The sequence below is a fragment of the Grammomys surdaster genome, unplaced genomic scaffold, assembly GCF_004785775.1.
Source record: "Grammomys surdaster isolate TR1022 unplaced genomic scaffold, NIH_TR_1.0 125635, whole genome shotgun sequence".
NCBI lineage: Eukaryota > Metazoa > Chordata > Mammalia > Rodentia > Muridae > Grammomys > Grammomys surdaster.
The window spans coordinates 1,752,000-1,765,605 of NW_021620473.1; the positions used below are offsets into that span (position 1 = coordinate 1,752,000).

General features: G+C 41.3%; 1 protein-coding gene across 3 annotated transcripts in view; it reads left to right on the top strand.

Moving 5' to 3' along the window:
* Nell1 (neural EGFL like 1) overlaps nt 1-13,606 on the top strand; it is an 829,837-nt gene that overhangs the window by 409,949 nt on the left and 406,282 nt on the right. For all 3 annotated transcript variants that reach the window (XM_028787438.1, XM_028787439.1, XM_028787440.1), the window contains one exon: nt 12,291-12,416. In XM_028787438.1, coding sequence (XP_028643271.1) covers nt 12,291-12,416 — 126 coding nt within the window. The remainder of the gene's footprint in view (nt 1-12,290; nt 12,417-13,606) is intronic.

The window sequence follows — 13,606 nt, forward strand, 5'->3', positions numbered from 1 at the left end:
CCCCCCCTCTCTCTGTCACACACACACACACACACACACACACACACACACACACACACACACACTCATAGGCACATGAGCATACACAGTATATGCTATTCTCAACCTCCGATATTGTTAACCTCCACAATTGCAGTGTTGGGCAGGAGTTGCAGGGTGAGGCAGGAAGAGTTTTGTCTTGTGAAGGGTGTGACTGGCTCTATGACAGAGTGAAGGTGACACTTTGCAGGAACACCCACCCTTTAGGGGACAGTGGCTAGTGCTAAGATCTCCAAGGCTGACCAAGAAGAGAAGCCTGGTAGTCTGTCCACAATGGCCCCCGGATCAAAGAGAAGCTTCAAGATGCTTGAGAATTATTGTTGATGTCCAAGACCATGCAGGCTAGCTCACAGAACCTTCATAGTGGTGAACCAGTCCCCCAGATGGGCAAGTTCAGGTTCAAAACACTAAGAGGTGTTCTTACAGCGACAGTAAGGGGCAATTTGGCAGGAATGTGGGCTGAGATATATATAGTGCAGCTGTGTCTACTGCCTTCTCATGTTGAAACAGCTATACTGCGATAACATTCTTACACTATTCAATTTACCTATTTAAGGAGGATAAATTTATACAATTAACCACTTATGGATATTTATGAGCTGGTGTTTTATTATGTGGCTTCAACTGGCCTGATCCTGTCTATATGAGGCAGATTACCTTCAGGTTCACTAGAGTCCTCCTTGCTTAGTCTCTTGAGTTCTAGAATTATCATCATTCACCCCTATACTTAGCTCAACTTAGCACTTAAGTGAACAGTTTAGCAGTTATAACTGTAACAGCCATCACCACTAAAAAAAACCTTTTAGTGCCCTGAACAGGAACTCTGAACCAGAAAAGCCCTAGCTACTCAGTCCTCCCACTTCCAGTCTCGGAGCTCCCACTGTAGTCCTCCATGCTCTGCAATTCCCTAACACCAGGAGCCTTCCATTTCTCAGCATCTCCCAGTGCCTGGGATCCTCTAGCCTTTGGGATTATTAAGACCTTGCTGTCTTCCAGCCTCTGGTATTCCTTATCTCCTAGTATCTCCCCACCTATGGGACCCCCCTTCTCCTAAAGTTCAGTAGTCCCTGGGGGATGAAACCAGAAATAACAACAGGAAGCATACAGAATAAGCAGGGCCCAATTGAACAGACCAGAGTGTGGATCATAGGAGCAGGGCTGTAGACCAGGGTGGTGGAGGGTGGGGGCAGGGTTATCTCTCCTCACTCCTTCCTAGCTGTGCGACCTTGGTTAGGACACTTATTCTTTGTCCTACTTTCACTCTTCCTTTGTAGACTTGAGAGGTTAAACAGAATCCACCCATGGCTGACACCATGAGGCCAGCAGAAATGAATACATGGAGCCATACTGATTACAAAACTCTGTATAAATGTTTGCTAATGTTACTTTAGGCACAAGATATTTTTCTTTCATTTCCTGTGTTTTGTTTGTTTGTTTGTTTTTTGGGGTTTTTGTTTGTTTGTTCTTTGATAATGTAGTCTATCTTACCTTTGGATTGTTTTTTTTTTTTCAGAAGAAATTTGGTTACATTCAAATGTCCTTCTCTTTCTCCTATACTCTGTCTTATTTGCTTGGCGATCCGTGGGTACCTGGACCTAATGGTTTCTGAGGATCAGCTTTAACAGGTCCTGCGTTTTGTCTTGTGACTCAGGTAGATGGATAAGACTTTAGAATTCGGAGTAATACTGACTTCAGTTTAAGATTCTTGTTTTATCTAAAGCATCCCCATGGGAGAATACAGGAGGAAATTGTAGCTGATGGTCTTGTAGCATACAAATTGTAGGCAACGGGGAGTGGCTTTCCCAGTCCAGGTTGTATCTCTCATCTTTGATCCACAAGAATAAATTTTGGAGTCAGGTGTTTGCTCATTTACTATTTTGATGCCATTGTGAGTCAGAGTTAGACTTTTGGCACCAAATCATTTATTTATTTTTATTTTTTTATTAATTTATCTTTCTTTATGTTATATGTATCTTTGTATGTATTTATGCTGTGTGCATATAAAACAAGAGGAGAGGGTATCAGATCTCTGGAGCTCCAGTTAAAGACAGTTGTGAACCCAATATGGGTACTGGGGACAAAACCTGTATCCTCTGCAAGAGCAACAAGTGTTCCTATCTACTCAGCCATTTCTCCAGGCTGCCATTATTTATTTTTTAAAAGACTAAAGTTTGTACATTTTATTCTGGTTGCTTAATAAAAAAGATGAATGAATAATTTGATTACATGCCTACAGGGAAATGGCTGTTTGATAAACTAGGGCAGGTGGCTATTAGTAGAAGAGAGAAAGTAAGGTGGTTCACAGAGGATTAGAAAAAGGTACGAGCTATAGGTTCACATCCTCCATTGTCTCTTTCCATCTGATTCACCTTTTGGGCCCCCATAAAATAAAAATGTTCATAGTACCTTCAATCTGTAAAAAATATAAAATGAATCAATATACAAAAGTGTTCTGCCTATGCTTAGCACAATGTGATGATCAAAGAACATGGCCCCCTTTTATGTATTGAGCCTGTCCTTTCACCAAGAGGCCTCAAACAGCATCCACAAACTAGCATCCTGTCACTTCCTCCCTCCTGGATCAACATGACTTCTGAAGACCCAAGCCACATCACAGTGACATGCAGAGACTTCACTGCTTGTTCAATCTGGCAGGCCCTCAACAGCTCTTGCATTTCCTTTCCCACTGGACCAAAGACAAAAGATTGCTGTTACTTTCATGCGTCCAGGGTATTCTGTGATAGCTCATCTGCCTTACATCTCATAAACTTGCCTTTTATTATTATTATTTTTGAGATCTTGGTCTTGCTGGTTGTTACCAGCATCTGCAGTGAAGCTTAGATACAGATAAGTTCAGACATGCTGTCGTACAGCTGGAGACCAAGACTGGAGTAATCACTCTTCACCCCAGATGTCGCTCTCCTCAGACAGCTAATATCAGTATATGGACATTCTTAAAGGGCACCAGTGCCAGGATGGGCAGAATGTCGTGGAGTGTGCTCTCATGGTGCTTTGCCATTATTAGGTGGAAATTAGTGAACTGTGATTCCCAAAGACAAAAATGAAAATGTTACTTTATATCAGTGTTTGATTCTGAAATTGAGCCCAGCAGGACAAAAACCAAACATGTTATCCTGAATTTCCAGGTATCTGATATAGCTATATATGAAAAATACTTTAAAAATATCAAACCAACTGTTTTAAATGGAATGATGTAACAGGATGTATTTGTCAATCATGGGAAGATCAAAATGTCTCTTGGAGTTTAAATCTGAAGATATTTGCTCTAGCCGGCAACATGTTTGTTTGGCACGTATGCTAGAATTTGATGCAAAAACCCATTTCCCTAAGCAACAGAGAAACGGAAAGGGTTACGGTGGGAAGCAACTCATGATGCCATAATAGGACACTGATAACTGGGTAGTGTGGAATCTCAGGATGCTTTGTTGCTTTTCTGGGGTACGGAAGTCTGAGACCTGGGTCCTAATACAGCATGGCTCTGGTGAGGGGGTCTTATTCTGAGTTATTGGCAGCTGGCCATCTTAGCATCACCTAAAAGGGGAAGAAGATCAAATCCCCAGCATCTCTTCCAAAGAGTGTCAGCACACCCTGCCAAGACCTGTTCTTTTGCTTGCATCTAGTCCTAATTGCTTTTGTCTCTAGAGATTATCATGTTGGGGGCACAGATAGAATTTCAACATGTACTCTTGAGAGACCCAATTATTTCCACAGCAATGAGCTATATGGTGCTTTATAAAAATTATTTTCCTTCCCTCTCCTTCCTTCTCCCTATTCTTATTACTAGTTTTCTCTCCCTCTTGCCCCCTTTTCTCCCTGTCCTTCCTCATGACCCCTCTTTGAGGCACAGGCATCTTCGAGTTGAATTGCATTGGCAGATACATTTGGGTTCTTTGGAAATGTCCTGAGGAAAAGCAGAACGAACCGTTGAAGATATACAATGCTAGAACTTCTGTGTTATGTCGGAAGGTGAAAGCTCTGGCCCATCTTTCAGAAGAGAGCACACCATCCAGTTCAGAGTTGTGCATCCCAGTATCCTTACATCTGGATCTGGTCTGACTTATATGGCATTTCACAATATGTTGTGCCTTTAATCCCTAACACATTAAGTGAAAATGGCTCTAACCTATACCTATATAAAGAACTATATATTCATATAACCTATATGAAGAACTGTGAGTGCTGACTGAATTCATTCACATACATTCTCTAAAGGTGTGCCTAATAATTAAGAGGCCTCATGTGACTGACCCTCCTGTGCTCTTTTATGGAGAGATTGGGCTGGATCTTTCTCAACATCTCTGTTCATCATCAAGAAGGCACTTTTGTGAGAAGGACACATTTTGCTGCACACCCATACAGACAGCCACCGACCATCCCCCCTACATGCATACATACACACAAACCACTATACACATATACACATAAACACATATGCAAAACAACAAATATAAAAATACACAGAAATATATATATATACATACACACACACACACACACACACACACATATATATATATATACACACAATGCTCTCACATACAAGAAAATACACAAACATACAAATACATGCATGCATATGCACAAACACAGAAACACATAGACGTAGATACATATACACAAATACACACACACACACACACACACACACACACACACACACACACACACTTCTCCCTGGCATCTGTTTATAGTCCTAGATTCTATAAGCATTTGATTATTTTCCCCTTGATTTAGGAAGAAACTATAATTACAGATAAATGGAACATGGTACAAAGTGTCAATTTTGGGAATAAGAAGACCTTGACCTTTGAACATGCTTGCGGCAGACTGATGAGAAGTGATCCTGCCTGTGCCAGGGGGTCTCCCTATTCCCATTCTCTGTCTCTCTTGCTCTGTCTTTCAGTGGTGTCAAGGGTCAAGTCCAAGGCTTCGTTCTACCTTCTCATATGAGAAATCATAAAACAGTCCATGTTTTGTGGTTCTCCCTAGATTTTAAAAACTAAGCCTAAAATATGTTTTTAAAAGTAGTTTAGGCTTACAGTATAACTGAAGGCACAGGCATGGAGCCCACATCGCCACACATATTATCAGCATCTCCACCAGATGGTACATTAGCTGTAGTCGGGGAGCATACTGTTGATAGATCATAATCATCTAAAGCCTTAGTTCATACCAGGACTCATTCTTGTTGGGAATTCTATTAATTTGGATGACTGACACCAACAGGCAGCCATCTTCTCGCCAGTGGCTCACCGCGTACCTGCTGTACTCTGAGATGTTGTTTGATTTTTATAGTTTCAATTTGGAGATTGCATACACTTAAACTTTAAAAAATATAAATATGGCCCATAAGAAAGTATAGCTGATTCTAAAATACCAACCAGCTGGCCGCCACTGCTGTGTTCTCGTCATCTCCATTGCTCCACAGCCAGGAGGTCAGGCTGGTAACATTGGCCTACAGGTTATCTTAAGAGTACAAAGAGAGCCTATCTGGAACTGCTTTCATGTGAATATAGATTACCTTATCTTAATGGGGGAGATGCTGGTGCAGTTTATAGGGGACCACAGTGAGGGCTCCGGTCATCTGAATAGTGAATTTCAGGATTGTTGTCTTGGAAAGACATGTAGGATGTCCATGTGCTCCTCTTGGGAATAGAGAAGGTGACACAGGAGCTGTTCCAGAGGCAAGACCTTGAGATGAATTGATAGAAATATCTGAAAGCGTCAAGAGCCTTGAACCCAGTGGGCCTTTCAAAGGTGTTGGGTCCAATTCCCTCACTTTGACAAGATCTATGATCTCAGAAAACGTGGCTTGTCTAGAGCCACAAGTAATTAACAGAAAAGCCAAGAGCTGTGCCAGGTTGGCTCAGAGCTCTAATAGATGCCACAAATGCAGAAGCTGAAATTTAAACAAATGTTCTGTAGGACACAGAAGGAAAGTTCTGTTTCAGTTCTCCACATTGAAGACATTTTAACAAAGAAAGAACAGAATGTAACTTTTGGCCAGCGAGCCCACGTCCCTGATTCATTGCTCAGAGCAGAACATGGATATGTGTGTTTCTTGACATCATGTGGACCCTATCTAAAACTCCAGGACTGAAGTCAGTCCCTGGAGGATTTAGAAATAATGAGAGAAGATGCTGATAGTCTTTGGTCAGAACATGACTCAAAACAGCTGAGGCATGGTCTTTCTTCCTTTGTTCCTTCCTTTACCTGAACCCTCCCCCATCTCTGGATCCAGCTTTCACTGGGTTATTTTTTTCTTGCCTAGGAGAGCCTTACATAATGAGTCTGGATAGATCATATGTTATTAAGAAGTATCTGTGCAGCCACCTCTGTGTGCCGACTTATACCACGCACCACAAGCTAATTTTTATTTCTGCTCTAACTTAATGACAGTGATCCCAATCTGGGTTGGTTGGGGTTTACTCCAAAGTCCTATAGATGAAGGCTGGCGATGTGTGAAGAACCATTCTGTCACATCAAGTTTCATTTGAAAGTCTATAAGTATACATTTAAAAAATGAAAACAAACCACTTCACTGTTCTAGGGACATAAATCATGTGTTTTCATTACCTCGAAAGACCACGAGAAGATGAACTCTAATATTTCAAAGACGACAAGCAATTTATACGAATGAATCACAATCTGAACTCCATTCTCCTGGAGCCAAAAATATACCATAGCAAGGTTTCAGATGTTTCTTTAACAAGAGTTAATAATCAAATAAATACTCAAGCATTCTGCTAATTTCCAGTTCACTGGAGGCTTGGATGGTTTGCAAGTAACTGAAGCAGAAGCTATAGGAAGAAACAGGTTCAAGGTGACAACAGGATATACCTGCCCATTTGAGAGTTTTGGGACCTGGAATCTAAAGTGCAAAAATGTAAGGATTTGGTTTAAAGGAGCCAAAAATACTGTAATGTCTGGTGTGGCACTGTTGCTTCAGCACAGTGAAGAGATATCCTTGATGGCATGGGGAGTGGATATAGCTTTGGAGAGCTGTCTGTTCCTGCACATGTCACAGGCACAGGAGCCACACATGAAGTCATTGGATTGAAATTTAAATAGATGTTAGAACTGCCAGCAGTAATGCCCTTTTGAGTTGAATCACTTGTCTCCGAATCCAGGTTTTAGTGCCAAGTGATTTTGTGCTTTGGATAAGTCCTGTAATCATCTCTGAGCCTCAGTTTACTTATTATACTAGAGTGGTTAAATAGATAAGCCGGTGTTGAGATGCTGCACGTGTGGGGCTGAGCATGGTGTCTTCTATGTACAAACAGCAGACATTGTCACTCACCAGCTATGGTGCTGGTCCTTGTTTCAGCAGGAATGTAGTTCACCTCACTGTCCCCTTGAGTCTCAGCAGGCATCAGGTTAACTATGGTTCCACATCTTCATAGGGCAGATTCAGCCTTTTATTGGGAGCCTGCATTTGGGTGTGTTCAAAACCACTTGAGGTTCCTACTCAGATTCAGCCTTTTCCTGGCTTTGGGGAGAACATTACTTTGAGAGAGACCACCGCTCCAAAATGTTTTCTTCAGGCAGAATACATCCTCCCTTGCCAAGCTCAGACAGCACATCTCACCCCTCTAAGAAGTCTTCCTGTTTGCTGTGTGGGGTCCAGGCATTCTCTCCCTGCATGATGACCCATTCTTTTGGCCAGTATATTATGATTTTTGTTTTCTAATTTATCCTATACATCACCTTTTATAGCCCCTTTCTCTGTGAACAAAATGCAGTGTTTGTCCTAGGCTCACTTTAAAAAAATCTCAGTTGTTGGGGGCCGGGGGAAGGTTTAAAAATATCAGCTATTTCTGGAGGTTGTTTTCTCTGGATATCCCAGCTCTTTGAAGATGTTAATTCTGTTTTGATTCTCCTTTTAATCAGATTTTCTTTCTGAAGCCCTCTTGAGTCCTATTGAAACTGTACACTGTTATGCCTTTCCCTGAGGATGGAGAGAGAAAATCTTTATCTTAGCAAAGCTGTCATTGTTCCACCCCCACCCCTAACCTGACACTACAGAAGTCATCTCCTTTCTCTCTTCCAGGGACCCAGAGGGGTGACCCCATTTCATTCTCTTTTCCCTCCCCTGTGCCTGTACAACAGTGTGCCTCTTATATGTGGTGGTTGAATGAACGCTGAACAACCAAGATAAGATTGTGGCAGCTTGATTTTCTAGAGGATTTTTTGAGGTTTATTTTGGTGCTATGCCATGGAAATTTTAGATATGCAAGAGCCAAAATTATAGACATGAGCTAAAAACAAAGCTTACTATAAGACGTTTCAACAGAGCAGCTGAGATGCTAGGCCGCGAGTCCTGTATGACTTATAGAGAGCGAGAGTTTGGTTAAAACTGTGAGAAATGCTCTCTGGGGGGTTGTAAACCACCCCTTCTTTGTTGTTTTGAAAATACTTTTGTTCAAGGCCTTAGAAGCCTATGAAGTAAAGAGATGGATTGGTTTATCTGACCAGAGTAAGCATACCATAACTCCTTCAAATCCAGAAGAGGTGGTAGCCTCCCAGCAGCCATGCAGTGCTCTGAGGGAAATGAGCCAGGAGTCTCCATGGAAAAAGTTAACAGGCATCCACGACAGGCAAGTGCTCACTGTGGGCAGCAGCCTAGTTGTCAGCTGTGGCCATGGTTGAAGATTGAATCACCTTAGAGGCAGGTTCTGACTAGTTTCTCATCTTGAGGAATGGTTGGGCATCCCAGCAGAGTGCAAAGGACGTCAGTGTGGCTGTGAGCAAACTACCAATGTGATTTAGGCCTCAGCTTGGCCTACTCCAATCAATTCTCTCTCCTACAGCTGGGGTGATATTTTAAAAACAGAAATTGGTTTGTGTCACTGCCCTGATTAAAGTCCAAGCTCCTTGATGTGGGCCATGAGGTCTAGTGGGAACTTGCCTGAGCTTTTTTTTCCGTTCTCTCCAGCCCCATTTTCAATAGGCAAAGCTTCCTGTAACAGTCACCTGAACCCATTTCACCTGAACATCATTTCTCTCCTCTGCTTCACCCATACTTCAAGTATCAGGTAAATCAGCACCTCCACAGACTTCTTTCTGCACAGAGCAATGCTCTGTGACCCTCCTCTGTGACCCCCTCAGAGTATGTAAAATACCTTGTGAGAAAGTTTCCTATCTTTGCTAAAAAAAAAAAAAATTCTTCAAGGTTTTATAGGCTGAGGTCCAAAGTGGCAATTTGTTCATTATTCTACTGTCAGGCTCAGTAAAGGCTAATTAATGTTTTCTTTTTAATTATTTAAATGCTTCAAAAAGTGTGTGTGTGTGTGTGTGTGTGTGTGTGTGTGTGTGTGTGTGTGTGAGTTGGGGGTGGGAGCATGTAAACATGAGTGAAGCTGCCTGTGGAGGCTAGAAGAAGCTAGAGAATCCATTGAAGCTGTAGTTACAGTGGCTACAAGCCACCACATTTGTGTGCCGAACACTGAATTCTGCTCCTCTAAGAAAGAAGTATGTTTTCTTAACCTTTGAACCATTATTGCCAACTCCCAAAGGTGTAGCTCAGACTGGTTTCAAACTCATGACCCCCACCCCCAGTCTTCACCTGTTCAGTATATACTGTCATCATACACCACCATAACTGATTAACTAGTGTTCTTGAAAGTCATGGTTCAATGATTCTCTCTCCCTTTCTAACTCAACAAAGATTTAAAAGGTTTCTTCTATAGTTTCTCTTCTGAATACCTACCCACATTCCTTACCTAATAAATTCATATCTTCTTTTAAGATTCACTTTGAGGTAACTCTTTGTACTGGTTGGAAAAGGTTCAAGGATGTATCTCAGTAAGGACATATTTTTTCGTCATGCAACACACTAATAATCCCTGTTTTATGACCCACTTGTAACCCAGGGGTCCCTTCTTTACCCCTGTGTATGTTTCTTCAGTTTCTAAGGCAGCAATAAGCAGATGTAGAGGCAGATGCTGGCTCTGATACAGATGTAAAGGCAGATGCTGGCTTACTATGATTGTACCTAGAGAGATACTCTTACACTCAGACTTCATGTGCAGCTGTGTAGCCATGATTAAATGAGATAAGAATGTGGAAGTGTGATCCTGCTGTGTCCAGAAATATGAAAATTAATTTATGAACACAGTTATCTTTACAACCTTTCTTTATACCTGGCTTCTCTTAACTTTATAGGCTTTCCCTTTCAGTAGCTTATCCACCATCACTCTATGGTCATAAAAAAGGCTTGCAATGAACAATGGCTACACGTTGTTTTCTGTGCTGGCTAATTTTATGTAAACTTGATACAAGCTCTAGTCATCTATAGAGAGAGAGGAGGGAAGCTCAACTGAGAAAATTCCTCCATAAGATCCAGCTGTAGGACATTTTCTTAATTAGTAGTTATTGGGGGATGGACCAGCCCATTGTGATTGGTGCCATCCCTTGGTTGATGGTCCTAGGTTTTATAAGAAATCAGGCTGAGGAAGCCATGAGGAGCAAGCCAGTAAGCAGCACCCCTCCATGGCACCTGCATCAGCTCCTGCCTCAAAGTTCCTGCCCTGTTTGAGTTCCTGTCCTGACTCCTTTGATGAAGAATGATGATATGGAAGTGCAAGCCAAGTAAATCTTCTCTTCCCCAAGTTGCTTTGGCCATAATGTTTCTTCACAGTAACAGCAACTTACTAGGACAAAACAATGTGTCAGGCTCTATCTCTGACTTCTAGTTGCCTGTGAATGCACAAAAGAAGTATGGTGTTGGTATCATGACTCTGTTCCTCTCTCAGGATTTCTGCTGCAAGTGAGGTTCCCTGAAATACTCCCTTGAGACACAGACTGGCCTAGAGGGTGTTGTTGGCTACTTGAGTTCTTTCATTAAATTTTGATGCTTTTTTTCCTCATACCAAGGTTACTAGAGTCTTGTTCACTGTAGGCCTCCTCTTAAGACCTCAATTACCCAACAATAACTCTTATTTATAGGTTGACAGCTCTTTAGGACTGAAAAGAGTCTAATTTTATTCCACTGTGCTTTATTGGGAAATAAATCAAACTACTTTTCTTAAAAAAACCAGATAAATGAGTTTTCTAGTGACTTGCTATAGCCCCCTTTTTTTTCTATTTTCTATAAATTAAAATATTTGGATGTCAGTAATTATTAAATAAACTGGATTTGACTATTTTCAACTTCAAGGTCCTTTCAGCTGACATCATAGCTAATAAGAGACTTAGGAATTCAAATCCTATGTATAGCATGTTAAGTGGGGTGACTCTGATGGATAATTTAACTATTCTGAACCTCACTTTCTAGACTTTAAAATAGGATTGATGTATACACTTTGATAATGGAATTACATTGGGATCAAGCTAGTTGATGCTTGGGAGGTACAAAGCATTTGGTTCAGAACTGCCCTACAGGGCAAGTTGTCGAGGGCCTAAAGGTTCAGAGTATCAAATGCAAGTCTCTGTTAGTGACTATCAGACCCCTATTTAGATCTTGCATTTTCTTTCTTGTGTTGTTTTAAAAACCCCATCAATAATTATGCAATAGTACTTTGAACACAATGAACATAAATCAAAATTTTAAAACATAACTTATAGAAAAGACTGAACCCCAGTGACTACAGTGGTAAGATATTTTATTCTCCATCAGTAATTACTTATAGAAAGTGGGTGTTTCTCTGACCTCCATCCCAAAGTGAATGCTGTGTTCTGTTGAGTGAGCCTGATACACATCTCCAGGTCAAAGCACCAAAGTGCTGATTTTGCATCCCCAAACAGTTGCTGTCTTCAGTCTAGGGTGCAGTGTGGAGGAAATGGCTGCAGCATCATTTGGTAACAGATGGATTAAAGTATGTCTCAGTCAGACACATAAGCAGAGAGGGACTGGGTTCCTTGATCTTGCTGATGAAAGCTGCACCATGTCCCATGGATGCCCAATGCATATTAATAGGCCTCAGTGTGGCAGAACTCCTTGATTTGGGGGCATTAAAATAGAGTTTCTCCCTTGGTGAGAAAGTAACAATTGGTTTCATCTTCATCTTCTTGTGTTCTCAACTGTGGTACTCCATGGATCTTTCTAGAATATTTTTAGCTCAGAATGGGGTCTAGTGCACTTAGGTTTTGCACCTAAGTGTGTAAATTTAATGCACCTTGCTTTTTACTCCTGACACCAGTGGCCATTTGTCTTCTACAATTTCATTACAAGGCAATTATACTCTGACCCAATTGCTCCAGTAACCATAATTCTCTTTCCTCTTTTTCAGATATTGATGAGTGTGCAGCTAAGATGCACTACTGTCATGCCAACACGGTGTGTGTCAACTTGCCAGGGTTATATCGCTGTGACTGCATCCCAGGATACATCCGTGTGGATGACTTCTCTTGTACGGGTGAGCAATAAGACGCACAGCTGCTTTGCTAAGTCACCCTTGCTCTGAACCATCCCTGCGTCATCCCTGTGATCTCCTCGTGCATAGAGTCCTGCAATTCACCCTAGCAATCTTTGCCTGCCTTGCTTCAGTATCATCTTTTGAGAAAAGAATAATGACAAAAGCAATTTTATCTGCATTACTGATTTACACAGCCAGTACTTCTGACTGTGTGTGTGAACATCTACACATACAGATTGCTCAAGTTGAAATCGAAGCCCCAGTTGTCTACGGTAACACTGAGGGAGCAAGAGGTAGAAGTTCTAAAAATAGAAAGTGTCACTCTATTCTCTTGCCATCATGATGAAATGGATATTTTTTTTCATATAAGAAAATGTCAGGAAAGATAATCATTAAATTGACAGGGGTGGTAGGTGCATTTAATAGTCAGAGACTGGGCATTTGGAAGCCAGTCAGGATTATTGGGTTAAGGTTTACTTATTGTCAGTTTCTCATCTAGCCTGCAGCTCCATGGACTTGAGTCTCTGTCTCTGTATGAGAGGCAGTGAGATGTAATGTACCTAATTTGTAGTTTTACTGTATTTCTCTCTCTGTGTGAATATGCATGTATGTGCCTTCATGTGTATGTATGCATATGTACAGCTTCATAAACTTTATGACTACAAAATTATCTCAAATACAGCATCGTTTGGTTTCTACTCTCAGTTCCTACCTTTCTTCTGAGTTTCTGAAATATACATTTCATCTATTGTCAAGTCTATAAGAATTCAGGTCATACCTAACACACATACAACAGAGCTCTTAATTTCCTTCCATTACTGCATTTTAAAAAAAAATGTCAATTTCTGTATCACGTGCCCGGTTTTTAGAGGGAAACATTTGAAGGTTGTGCCTGATTCCTTTTCCTTCTGTGGAGCCATGGTTGATTGCATCTGTACTTCTAGTCTTGTGTGACTCAGTCTTCCCACACTATCACTGTCTTGAGCCTGTTCACTTCCACATACAGCTATTCCATGCAGGCAAACTTGTCTCAATCTTTTACCATACAATAATCCTTCTTCAAACAGCCAGAGCACATTTTTAAAATATTTATTTTTATTCTCTCTCTCTCTCTCTCTCTCTCTCTCTCTCTCTCTCTCTCTGTCTCTCTCTCTCTCTCTCTCTCTCTCTCTCTCTCTCTCTCTCTCTCT